This window comes from Emydura macquarii, unplaced genomic scaffold (assembly GCF_026122565.2).
Source record: "Emydura macquarii macquarii isolate MOO-44397 ecotype Brisbane River unplaced genomic scaffold, CSIRO-AGI_Emac_v2 contig_1253, whole genome shotgun sequence".
NCBI lineage: Eukaryota > Metazoa > Chordata > Testudines > Chelidae > Emydura > Emydura macquarii.
The window spans coordinates 87,753,987-87,767,868 of record NW_027131390.1 but is presented as its reverse complement, the minus strand read 5'-3'; the positions used below and the strand labels follow the sequence as shown (position 1 = coordinate 87,767,868).

The window sequence follows — 13,882 nt, the reverse complement described above, 5'->3', positions numbered from 1 at the left end:
GAAGACTTTTTTTATGTTTATGCCCTAATATTCCAAGGCACTTTCAAAGAATAGTTTCCAGGTCTATTACCTCAGCATGAGTTCAAGTGAAACTAAATCTGAGGAGTTCGAGAAGTAATTTCTATTTCTAGATTGCAGACTATTCCACGGTATCAACAATTTCGTGGAGTAAAATTTCTGTACTCTCTGAACATGTTACAAAAGGTAACTTTTTATTTTCTGCAGAAAGAATCTTTAATAATTGCGCTACAGCTGCGTGCCAGATTCCATCAATCCCAGCGAAATATTCAAGTCTGCTGGGTGGTCTGTCAGAGGCTATTTCCTGACTTGAATTGCTCTGCAGTGCTTGTTTGTATATAATTGCTTGGTCTCATTTATTTTTCAGTGGAGGATTATTATCAGGATTTAATAGTTCATGGAAAATGCTCTTGGCCTACACTGATTAATTGTGGTATTCTAGGAAGATTATCATCTGAGTAATTAATTTAGTTATCTATAAAATCTTTTCTTACACCTGTCTTTATATCTTATTTATTGTTAAATACATTTGTGTTCTTATAATTTTTCTTTTTTGCTTCTTAAAAGAGCAGTTATGGTCAGAAAATGTCCTGGCTGTAAAAGGCACATCCTTAATCAATACAACTGCTGGCCTCTTCCTTTTTATTTAATCAAATTTGTTTATTTTCTGAGCAAATAGGTTTTTAACCTCTTTAATCCTATTGATACTCTGAAGCTAACACAGCTATGGGAAAGCGAGATGGGTTCTGTTTGTTCTTGTGCATCATCATCAGGAATTGTAAACCAAAACCTAGTTGTAGAACCTGTATTATTGGTAAAGAAGGAACCTATTTATACTTTCAGATCCCAGACTGACTTTGCAGGGAAGGCTGTTAGCCCCTTCTTCTACTTGTGAATGGAACAAATTTGATATAGCAGTCATGATACAGTCAATCTGGTTCCTAGGTTTAAAAATTTTGAGATGGAATCTGGTTGCTTTATTTTTAAACCTTTGACCTCATTCCCAATCCTGTTTTCTCATTTGTGTCACCTGTCATCAATTGGAACCTGGACTTAGTGGTTCCTTTGCCTTAGCTGAGGGAGAGGTCCTTTAGTTATGGGCAAGCCTACCCTTAAATAGTACACACTTTCCATGCTATGCAAGATATGAAACAGGTACTATGAAAGGCAGCCTCCTTCACTTCACAACCTTGATTCATCCCCAGAGCAGGCCCATTCTGTGAACTGAATGCGTCAGGGGTCCTGTTGTGTTAATTTAGATGGAATAAATGGACCAAAGTGTTAGCATAATCCAGTTACTGTCCAACATTCAACAGCATTAAAGAAGGTTTGGGGTTTCGTATATGGAGACCTCAGCCTGCTTAATACCATGGCAAACGCACCACTAAAAATCCTTCTAACTTTTTATTAAAGATAGTGAAAAGGAGGAAAAACAGTTAAAGCATTTGAAATGTAAAGTATTACATAAGGATTTAGTTTTAGCAACTTTTCTTGTTCCCTCTCTCTCTTTAGCTGGAGAGAGTTTTTAAAAGGAAACCCTTTCTCTCCCCTCTTGTTTGACTATCTTAGAGGATATCAAAGATGGTAATAATTCCTTCTGGGGAAAAGAAGTTTCTTGAGGTAAGCTGGAGGGATGGTTGTTGCTATTAGTCTGATCCCGTTTCATCCCAGATGGTGGCTGAAATTCACCTGTAGCTGGTAGATTGTGGTGACAATTATCTGGTTTCCTCTCTCTGGCCTGGTCTGGTCAGGACATCTCTTAATATTAGGTTTGGAGGGAGTCCCAGGAGACAATGAAGGTGGCAGCCATGATGGTGAGGCTTGCTTCAGTAACCTCCATCTGTTCTTTTCTCTTTTCCTCAAACGTTTATTTTAAGGACTCAAAAAGGGGATTGTGGGTGGAATTCATCATCATCTTGTTATTGGTTAAACAATTAGACCTAATGTCCAACACACCAATTTTGGTTCCTTATTTTCCAGTTCCACATCTGTTTTTACCAAGCATATTTCAACACTGACCTTGAATTTCCTCAGTGTGGCTGATGATGTTTGGACTAATTTAGTCTGTCTGGTTCTCTTGTACCTGCTTATAACATTCTTTATTGGAAATGACTCTACCTGTTTTCCATGGTAAATACCTTAGCAGGCAGGTAATAGCCCAGTTGTCATCACAGTCCTGTGCAAAGAATATATGATCATGTAACTGAAGACTGTATCATAATGCATGTGCATAAGGGGGCTGAATTAAGATTGGAGAGATTACCTTGATTCTTGCATTTCCTAACTTTTGAGTGCTTGATTTTGCAGTCTTACTAATGTTCCTTTAACATAGATTTTTGTGTGTGTTTATAATATAATGTTGTGTCAAAAGTTAAAGTGAGCTCACACTAGTCCATTTTATAAAACATATGCTACTTGTACATGTAGAAAAAAACAAAGCAAAGATATGAAGAGTTTATCTATGATACTTTTAAACATTCCAAAGGCAGGTGTGCACAACAATATTAAGATTAAACCTGAAAAACTAATAGATGTGGGAAGACTTTGTGCTAGGGTGTAGATTGTAGCCTTAAGAAGATATGCGTGGGGATAGATGAGTTGGAGAATCCTGTTTACACTGTCTTAAGGGTCAGGGCACTTAAATGTAATTATAAACTTTTCTTAGGGGGTTCCAGTTGGTTGTAAAACAGAGCACTGTCCATTTAATTGGTTGGATTGGGACACATTCTTTAATAGTTTCAGACTTTTGGCTGCCAGTAAGAAATGGTTGCTCATCTTTCATAACTGTTGTTCTTTGAGATGTGTTGCTCATGTCCATTCCAAGCAGGTGTGTATGTGCCATGTACACAATCATCGGAAGGCTTTTCCCCCAGCGGTATCCGTAGGGTCGATGCAGGCACCACCTGGAGTGGTGCCCTCATGGCACCATAGATAGGGCCCTGCTGCCCCGCTGTCCCCTCAATTCCTTCTTGCTGTTCAGCTCCGACAAGAGGGATAGGCGAGTGGGTCTTGGAATGGACATGAGCAACACATCTCGAAGAACAACAGTTATGAAAGGTGAATTACCATTTCTTCTTCTTCGAGTGCTTGCTCATGTCGATTCCAAGCAGGTGACTCCCAAACTGACCCTAGAACGTGGGGTCAGAGCTCACGAGCTGGCTGACTGCAGCATAGCCCTGCTGAATCTGGCGTCGTCCCTAACCTGCTGGATAATGGCATAAGTGAACGTATGGATGAAGGACTATGTTGCAGCCCTACAAATCTCCTGTGTGGGGATTTGAGCCAAGAACGCTGCTGAAGTTGCCTGTGCCCTGGTTGAATGTGCCGTCAAGGACGGGGCTGGAATCTTAGCGAAGTCATAGCAGGTTCTAATACAAGAAGTAATCCCATGATGAAATTCGTTGGGGTGACACCGGAGTGCCCTTCACCCTGTCTGCCACCACTATGAAAAGCTGGTTTGATTTCCGAAATGGCTTGGTACGCTCCAAGTAGAATGCTAAAGCCAGCCTAACATCAAGCGAATGGAGGGCATGCTCCCTGCTGCTAGCATGTGGCTTAGGGCAGAACACCGGCAAAAAGGTTTTCTGACTTGTATGGAAGTGGGAAACCACTTTGGGGAGGAAAGTTGGGTGAAGGCATAGTTGCACGTTGTCCTTGTGGAACACCATATATGATGGGTCTGAGGTCAATGCCTTAAGTTCTGAGGTGATTGCCACAAGGAAGACCACCTTCCAGGACAAGTACAGAAGGGAGCAAGTAGCCAGAGGCTCAAATGGAAGCCCCATTAGCTTATTAAGAACCAAATTCAGGTCCTAAGCTGGGATGGGTGATGAACCATAGGGTAAAGCCTTTCTGGTCCTTTAAGAAAATGTGATACCATGAGATTGGCAAAGACCAATCTGTCATATGGAATCTGTCATATGGCAGCTGCTACTTTCGTAGTGCAAAATGCATGATTGCACGAGACCACTTCAAATGTGACTCACGACAGTTTACAAACCACCCAGACAATCTCTATACAAAACGGTATCAATGCCAGAAAAGCTCAAACAATCATTAAAATGGTGGACACAGCCCAACAACCTTGAAACAAGAACTCCATTCATAAGCAAAATGCCTTCAATCATGATCACAACAGACGCATCACTGACTGGATGGGGAATGCACCTACAAGAGCATACCATTCAAGGCAAATGGTCACCACATGAAATGAAATTACACATAAACCTACTGGAGTTATGAGCTGTCCACAACGCATGTATACATTTTACCTCTGATATCAGGGAAAACGATAAAGATAATGACAGACAACATCCCGTGTATGTTCTACATCAGTCGTCGAGGCACAGGATCTGGCTTTCTATGCTCAGAGGCAGTGAGACTCTGGAATCGGTGCATATCCCACAACATCCACATTTCAGCAACATATCTACCCGGTACCCAGAATACCACTGCAGACAACCTGAGCAGAAAATTCGGGAACAATCACGAGTGGAAATTACACAACACAGTCCTAGAAAACATCTTTCGTCCATGAGGATACCCCACAATTGATCTATTTGCAGCAACGAAGAATCGCAAATGCCATTATTTCTGCTCAAGAACAGGTCTAGATACACATTCATTGGGGGATGCATTCCTCATCAACTGGAACACAGGTCTCCTGTACGCTTTCACACCTATCCCCATGATAGCCAAGACCATACACAATGCGAAGGTGATAATGATAGCTCCAACTTGGCCCAGGCAACCTTGGTTCACTTACCTCACACAAATGTCGATCTCCGCATCAATTGCTCTCCCACTAGTCGACAATCTCCTCTCCCAGGGCAACAGAACCATATGCATCTTCACCTGAGGAATTTACATCTCACAGCATGGTTCCTAACTGGTTCCAACAAGCTGAACTACAATGTTTGGAACCAATAAGGAATATTTTACTAAATAGCAGAAAATGAAGGTCCATGAAGGTAGCATTTCTAGTTGCGATGACATCATCACACCGTGTGTGTGAACTCGGGAGCACTTATGGACCACCCACTGTATACAGTATTTCACAAAGATAAGGTGATGCTATGATCTCATCCAAAGTTCCTCCCCAAAGTAACATCATCATTCCATCTTAACTGAAACATTCATTTTACCTACCTTTTACTCAAAACCACACTTTAGCACACAGGATGCAGCCCTCCATACGCTGGACTTCAGACGAGCCATTGCGTTTTACCTAGAAAGAACAAAGCCTTTCAGGAAATCTCCCAAACTTTTTGTATCAATTACAGAATGTTCCAAAGGCAACGCCATATCCACCAAAGACTTTCAAAGTGGATTTCCACCTGCATCCATGCATGCTACACACAGTCAGGGGTAGCGCCACCCAAGGGCATCAGGACACATTCAACCAGACCAATTGCTACATCTACAGCCTTCTTGCATAACGTACTGATTGCTGAAATATGCAAAGCAGTGACTTGGGCCTCAGCCCACACTTTCATAAAACACTATGTTCTCGATGAAGCATCAAGATATGATGCAGCAATCGGACTATCTTTTATTCAACCTAACAACTTCGAAACTCCCTCCTCCAACTGAGGGCATTGCTCGAGAATCACCTGGAGTGGAGCACCCACAGGGAGACTACTTGAAGAAGAAGAGATGGTTACTCACCTTGTGCAGTAACTGAGGTTCTTCAAGATGTGTGTGTCCCTGGGGATGCTCCACTACCCACCCTCCTTCCCCTCTACTTCGGAGTCAAACATACAGCTTTATGGTAGAGAAGGAATAAAGGGGTCCTGGTCGTGTGTACCAAAAAAAGGGCGCCAACGGCGCCGTGAGACGGGGGTGGGCGTATGTGCAACCCGGACAGGTACTGGTGGCAAAATCTCCAATCAAGGATGTGAGGACGTGCCAACATCTGGAGTGGAGCATGCACAGGGACACACATCTTGAAGAACCTCAGTTATTGCACAAGGTGAGTAACTGTCTCTTGTTAGCAGTTATTCCTATACCAAAAGCGTGTATCTAAACAGGTCCCCATTTGAGGAGTTGGAATACTTGCCCAAACTTTTTGCCTTGGGGTTCATCTCTAATTTTAGTGTGTGATTTCAGGGGCATAAGGTCAGAAGTTTAATATCTGGATTCTAGACAGATGTGATGAATGTTGCAATCTAATTTTCCTTTATTTATTGTTGCTGTTAGTATGTCATTTTTTAAGCTCTGCTTTCTAAAGTGCAGGTGATCATCTGGATTGAAAATTAATGTGGTGAGGCTACTAGAAGTGATGTAAAATAAATGAGCTGGCACTTTTAAAAACAAAGCAAAACTGTAAGATGGACCTACATGGCATTTTTTGACCTGTTTACTCATACTCTTTACTTTTTAGTTTGATAAATAAAAACATTTAATGTTTGTAAGTTGCAGAGAGTGCTGGGGTGAAATTTACCCTTTCAGCTGTGTACAGAAAAATTATGGTGGATTGCCTACCTGAGTTCTTGAAGATCTCTCGCATTTTAGTTGTTGAGAGCTCATGAAAGAGTTGGATTGATTGCCCTGGTGATTGGAGTTCTCTGTGTACATGGTAACAACATGGTGCAAGGTCTCCCATATTGTTTGGCTAATGGGCTTCAACCCTAACCTGGAGCAAATGTCTCTGTGGGTGAGAGGGTAGTTCAGGATCCATGTACATTCAGTCCTTCTCTAGACTTTCTGCTCATGACTTGTCTTACATGGGGAAATTAACCAGGATAGCTATTGTGGATTAAACTGACATGAGAAAAGATGGTTTTATTCTACTCGGAGTTATTTCAGAATAACTTCCCCGTGTAGACAAGCCCATAGGCTATCAAAAAAAGGGGGGGGGGGAGAGAGAGAGAGAGAGAGAGAGAGAGAGAGAGTGTGTGTGTGTGTGTGTGTGTGTGTGTGTGTGTGAGAGAGAGAGAGAGAGAGAGAGAGAGATGGAATCCTGTTAACTAGGAACTGGAGGAAGACAACTAAATTCATTTCACACAGGCCACTAGAAATACGTGCTTTGAGACTATACCATACGTGCTTTATTACAACAGGACAGTACATAATTTTATGTACCTCCAATCTTTTTAAAAATGGTTGGAAATGTATTCTCTTCAGTATTTGATATCTCATGGATAAACTTTTTTCTAATATATTTGATCAATCGTGCTTGTATGTGTTATTGCCGTTTAAGAAGTGAATGTTCAAAGTTATGCAAGTGTCTGGTATATGGTTAGCTTAAAATAAATTGGGGTGCAACAAGAAAATAGTGAATCAAGCACAAATATTTGAACAGCTGGCTACAGATGGCAGATGTGATTGGCTGATTGACAAGAGTGTGTCAGATTTAGCCATTCATCAGTTAGCCTTGAAATCCCTGTAATGCTGTTCCAGAACAAGTATTCAAATCTTGGATTGGAAATATTGCATGCTTTGATGGAAAAATAGAGAGAGAGAAGAATTGACTTCTGTTCTTCATGCCATTAGCTGAATAAATCTTACTTTAAATGAAGATTGCTTAGTGTTTATTGATCTAAAAGGACATTATTTAGCTTTGTCTTTTTAAAAAAAAAAAAGACCTACCTTTTAATGGCTTCCATATTGAAGGTTTATTTTCAAGATTGCTGGCACGTATTTTTTTGTAAAAAATCCCATGTTGCTGCCAGAAGGAAGAAAACTAGATGCCACTTTGTTAGTGCATGCATCAGTTTTTTTTCTTATTTTACTCATGTATTTTTAGTTCACCAGTTGCCATAGTATTTAGGAGCCATGGATAACTTAATTTCTGTGGCAGGATTATCATCTACAAAATGGTAAAATCCCAATGATAAAACCCTTAAAGCCAAAGGTTTTTGTTTCAGAAACATGCGCTTCACTTTGTAATAGTATTTGTTTCTAGTGCACAAAAAAAGCATTCCTGTTGTTGAAGCTGAAATAACAGTGCAATTCTTTGAGTAAAAGACCAGTCCACAATAACTGGGCTCATAGTCTACTAACTGGTTAGGCCTTCCACTCCTTGATTTATTTTTTTTGGTTACTGCTATGCTTCAACTTATTTGCTTTTTTCAGCACCTAGCTGAAGCCTTGCTATTATGGCCAAAATAATCAAAATGTGCCAACAACACTCAAGATTTATATGGGGCTGATTAGACAGCAGTGCAGGGCTTTTTAAATTGACATTTTGAATTCATTTGTTCTGTCTTCAGTTATTTTTACCTCTATAGTTAGAATGGTAGAAAGTTGTGATGAGCTCTGACATGAGCTCCTTCGCAACTGTAGATTTGGGTTAGAAATATGGATGCTCTGAAATCCTGGAAGACAGGGAAGAGCTCAGGGTTACATAAGTCACATTTTAGCCCAATGTTGCCTACAACTTTCTTTAATTTTATCTGATTCAATTTGCTAAATACATAGGAAATTTGAAGGAAATATATGCCACACCATATTTCTCATGACTGGGAACAAACTTTCAGACCATACCAGGTGTGTCATTTATCCATGGTTTGTTCACTGAAATACACCATTATTTCAGTTGCATTGGACATCTTTCCTAATCTAAGCTTTTATCAGGGTGCCTACTACATAGGTTCTGCCTTCTTAACTGCTTTTGTTTTTAGTGTTTATCATTTTCTAAAACAGTACTTTGTGTTTTATTATTTCAGCAGGCAAAGCCTTATGTCTTTGATAGAGTGTTACCGCCAAACACGACCCAGGAACAAGTTTATAATGCTTGTGCCAAGCAGATCGTTAAAGGTAAGTGATGTCACAGTTGCTCTCTCTTACATATTTACCAAATATAAATGTTAGTTTTTTTTCAGGCTTGTTGGCTTTAACGATAAAAGCTGTATTGCCCCATTTATATTGGAATTCAGCCCCTTGTAGGAACCAGCTTTTACGTGAGTTTTAAAAGCAGTTTCTACTAACCTGGGTTAAACACCGTTTGCTTAGTGAGTGCGGAACCATTTTAAAACACTGTTAGAAACTATTTCCTCCACTGGGTAAAACCATGTCTAGATCAAGAAAGCACCTTGTCTAGAAAATAGCTTTCTAAGATTGTTTTGACCTGTTTTTGTTTGTTCTGCTGTGACTAAGGAAACTGTGTTTAAACTTATGCTAGCAGGAACTGATTTAAAAAAAACTCCACAAAACAGTATTAGAGATTGCTTTCTAAAAACTTTCCTAAATGAGGGTAGGACCATCGGGCAGAGGCTGGCTGGCCACCTATCCACCTGAAGATGATAGGGACTTCAAGAAAGATGAAAAATTCAGCTTCGTGAAAAGGATGTATATCAGCGTGCGATGAGGTGCTTTACTAGAACTGTTGGTCACAAAGATGTTCCTTGTCTAAGAAGAGGACATGAAGGCTTGATCCTGCAGCTGCTTTTATGCACAAATAGCTCCTTTTTAATGAGAGGTAAACACACACAAAACACATGTGCCTCCCAGCCCAGGTAGGTAGATATGCATTAGCTCTGCTCCAGCTAGTGTGCTAAAAATGGCAGTGTGGACTTTGCGGGAAGGGCATGGGCTAGCCTCCAAAGAATGGGTCTCTCTGAGCTCGGTTGGCTAGCTCATGCCATCGCCCATGCTGCAATGGCCACATTGCGATTTTTAACACACTAGCTCAGGTAGAGTCACATGTATCTGTCATCCACAGCAGGGAGGCAATGCTCCAAGCTGCAGTGTAGACATACTCCTAGTGACCGTTGGATTGTGCCCCGACATTTGCATACAGGAAAAAAAAATCACTATAAATCATAAAACTGAAATGACTTAAGTTCAGGGTTCTCCTTTGGCACCCGGTAAGGATGTGATCCTGAGAGGTGCTGAGCAATAGCAGCTGGCCTTGTCGTTGTTCAGTGCCTTTCAGGATCTGTTTCATAAGGGAAAATGAGACACTCAGGGTGATTATTGCATTTTCTGGATGTCAACATCACTTGACGGCCTTGCTCGAAGCTTTCTAATGTTCCTTTAGGTGTTATAAACTGTCCATATGTGCATCAGCTTGTTGTTCAGTGCAGTGTTACTCACAGTGTGAGGTTTGCTCCCTGGGGGATGTGACGGACTGGCTGGGGAAGTGTGGACAGACCTCTCTTTTATTTTCTAGTCTCACTTTTTTTCCCCAAATGAAAGCTGTGTCTTTAGCTCTTATGGTTTGTAAAGGAAATCTTCAAAACATGAAGTGAGTGCAACAGACAGATATTCATCTACCTGAATTTACAGAGAGCCTGAAACAACAGCTCTGAGGAATGAACTACCTCATTATTTTCAGTCAGCTTTAACTCAGATCCAATGATGTTGTTTTAAATGTCAACATTCTTAATTATTTCATGGCTCGAGATATGTTAAAATATAGTATCCTATTATGAAGAACTACGCTCAGTGTTTTCCAAAGAGGGAGCCCAATTGTAGGGACTGTGCCTTTAACAACACAGTGGGAATTGGATTGGGGGAGTGGGGGAATGATTTTTTTCCCCCTGAAGTAGCGCTCAGCTTTCAAAAGATTAGAAACACTGATTTAATGCATTCCATTGAGGATATGTACTAATGTTGTCTTGCTGGCGTCATGAGTGCCAGAATCATTGTTTTTACTTTTTAAATAGTCTTCTGATATTTATCTTGTATCCTTTATTCAAAATATACCCACACAGTACTCAGTGGTTTCATTGTGATTAATATCATTATAGAGAATGCCAGTTGGCTTAATAACTGACCACTGGTTTCTAAAATAATGGTTATAATGATTGCTTTGACAGTAGAATTTTCTAAATGAGGATTTTTAGCAGAAGGGCAGAAAAACAGTCTTTTTTAATAAATAGCAATAAATCAAATAGCTAAACCAAATTATTTTCATATCTCTATAGGTATGGAACATATGAAACCATACACTTTTGTACAGACACAATCTATGTAATATAGTAATCTAGATTTTAGAGGTATTCGTTAATATCTCCACTTTGGTGATTTTTGTACAATCATTTTTTGAAAGATTATAATACGCAGTGGTGAATCTTATAATCATTCTTCTCTCTTTTGCTGTATTTCCCACTTCTTATTGCTTTCCACCCTGATCTGGTTTTTTATCATCAGAAAAAAGACTTCTGCTCTTTCTCTATTCAGAGAGATGATTATGTCTGAGGTCTTTGTCTTTCATGCACTGTCCTATAGGAAAAATAATGCTGGCTGAAAGGAATTAAATACCATGGTTACTAGACGTTGTTAAATGGGTGGTCAATATGTAATGACCAACACAAGCTATTCAGTGAGCTTTGCTTTTTAGTTGTAGCAATTTGCACTGTGTATATGCAGCCTTGGAAGAAAAGACAATGAATTGTTTTAATGATTTCTTTGTGGTAATTGCTTTCTGGGCAGTTCTCATTGAATAGCTATTGACTGTCTATTTCAATTACTTCTATACTTGACTCTTTTGAATATTTAATGACAGAATTATAGGTGAAAGAGAAATACTGAATTATATTGCCTAGCTGTGGAATAATTGATTCAGCAATGTTTTTAAAACTGTATATTGTTTTAGATTGCTTTTAATGTTTGAAAGTTTGTTGTCTTGGGATCTTGTACCAGATACAAATACCAGCAGTCTGTTAAACAGAATGAAACTTACTTTTCATTTAAATAAAAAAAAAAAGGGGGGGGGGGCTTGCTCTGCTCATGAATTCTGGAAGGAAGGCATTTAATTTTCCATAGAAAATAGGAGCATGGAAACTATTTTAAATTAAAAACAGTTGCAAGAAAACTTTTATTAGACAGAGTCTACGAACAGATTTATGGACATGAGTGGCCTTATTTTCAAGTTTCAGGGTTTTAGCAGTGCTAAAGGATGGCCTGTAAAAAGGAAGAGAAACTGAGGAAAGGTGAGGAGTAAACAGACTCTGTGAGAGGGTATAAGCCTGAGAGCTAAGCAGCAAGGAGAGGAATGATAACTAAGGGAAAAAAATGAGAGGAATGGAGTGGGCCAGAGAATCTGGCCCCATATGACGTGACCATCAGTGGTCAGCATTTGCTAATATTTACCACACAGAAGTAGCTGAATGGTTGAGCTCACTGTGTTGATAGAGAGAAAGGGGTGGGCAGACACAGGGCATATAATGGATTAAGGATTAGTTTAGTCTGGATTTTAGAGAGTTTGAAGGAAAGGATAACTCTTAAAAATGTGTATGTAGAGGAGGAATTAAGAATGACTCAGAAGAGGGGCACTTGGGAAGAGTGTGTGCGCGCACGCGTGGAACTGACTCTTTGCAAGAGCTGCAGTCAATGAGGGCAGTCGAACTGACAAAGGCCAGAGCAAAAATCTCATGAAGAAAGAGAACATTTTATGTGGAAGGCTTTCCACTGCGGAGCCCTCTTCGTTTATATATTGTAGTAGAACTCCCAACATTCTAGGCTTTGTCTAAATGCAGAGGAAGACAGTTCATGTCACAAAGATTACAAGCTGAAAGGGCAGAAAACAAAGACTGAGAGAGAGGGAGAAAAATACACAGTGATAAGGATAAAATGTGTGCGTGTGTGTGTCCGCATATGCGCACATACCCCTCCAAATGTCACCTGTGAGAGAACCTGAACCTAGAACTTAGAACCTAGGCTTTAGTGCCAAAGACCAGCCTCATGAAGCAAATGCCATATTTAATTCTGGAGCCAGTGAAGGTTGCAGTAGCAATGGTGTAATATGCCACTGTGACATACCGGGGCACAACCCAGACTCATGAGTATCTGTGCCATCCCTGCCTTGTTACTGGGAGTGCCCTTAGACTGCCTTGCTGTTGTAGCCTCGAACCTGGACTGCGCACAAACAGCCTCGCAGCATTTCTGTGTGTGCTGTAGCCAGCCAGCCACACCTTGACTCTTACCCACCTTGGTTATGCAGCAGATTGACCCCAACATACACCTAGTCCCATATCTTCCCCGGACATGTATGTCCTGTATTTCCCTGCCCTCTCCTGGACAGCACAAATATATTAAGTCCATTACTCCTTTAAGGGAATAATATGCTATTTATGATTTTAAATAGAGTACCCAGACACTCCAACACACTTGGTTAGATAAAACAGTAAAACAAGTTTTGTTAAGTACAAGATAGGTTTTAAGTAGGTATAGGTAATGAGGCCTAAAAGTCAGAAATGATTACAAGAAAAATACAGATAACATGTCTAAGTTGACAAACTATTAGTTTCAAGCAAAGTTTCTCACCGCATGTTCCAGCAGATTACTGACCAAACTCTCAGGTCAGGACCCTCGTCCCCCTGAGTCCAATGTCTGCTTCCTTTTGTCTTCTCAGGTGCAGAGAATGAGGTGGGCAGGTGGAGAGAGGGGTGTGGTGAGGTGTCTGCCCCTTTTTATAGTCCCATCCTCCCTTTAAGAAGCATTTCTAGCTGGGAGCAAGGCAACAGGCAGTCTCATGAAGAGAGGAAACTTCATGCTGTTTCTTTGCTAAGATGTGAATTTTTGTCCCTGCCCCCTTCCTTGCCAAAGAATGGCTGCTTAGCACATCATGGTCCATCAGCCTTGTTGACTCTGGCTGAGGCGTCCACTTGCCCTTTTTCTCTGAGCAACTGTCTTAGCATCCTCCTAGAGTTATCTGGGAAACATACTTCAGTCATGATTTCAGATTGTTCATAATTTTACATATAATGTTGCTATGTGCATCTTGCCCTGATATTATTGATCAGCAAGCTGAGTTTTTTAAATACCTCACAAGCCATACCTGGTGCAAACATTATTACAATCGTGTGTAGAGTGTGAACAGGGGTATATTCTGTCACAGTCACTAACAGGTTTCATTTAAGTAAAAAATAATTACAACCTTCACTTCAGCTTAATGTGGTTTGTGTGAGAATTTCCA

General features: G+C 40.4%; 1 protein-coding gene across 1 annotated transcript in view; it reads left to right on the top strand.

Moving 5' to 3' along the window:
- The window catches only part of KIF5C (kinesin family member 5C), a 133,661-nt gene that overhangs the window by 25,222 nt on the left and 94,557 nt on the right, over window positions 1-13,882 (top strand). Inside the window, exon 2 of the mRNA XM_067549483.1 lies at window positions 8,688-8,778. Coding sequence (XP_067405584.1) covers window positions 8,688-8,778 — 91 coding nt within the window. The remainder of the gene's footprint in view (window positions 1-8,687; window positions 8,779-13,882) is intronic.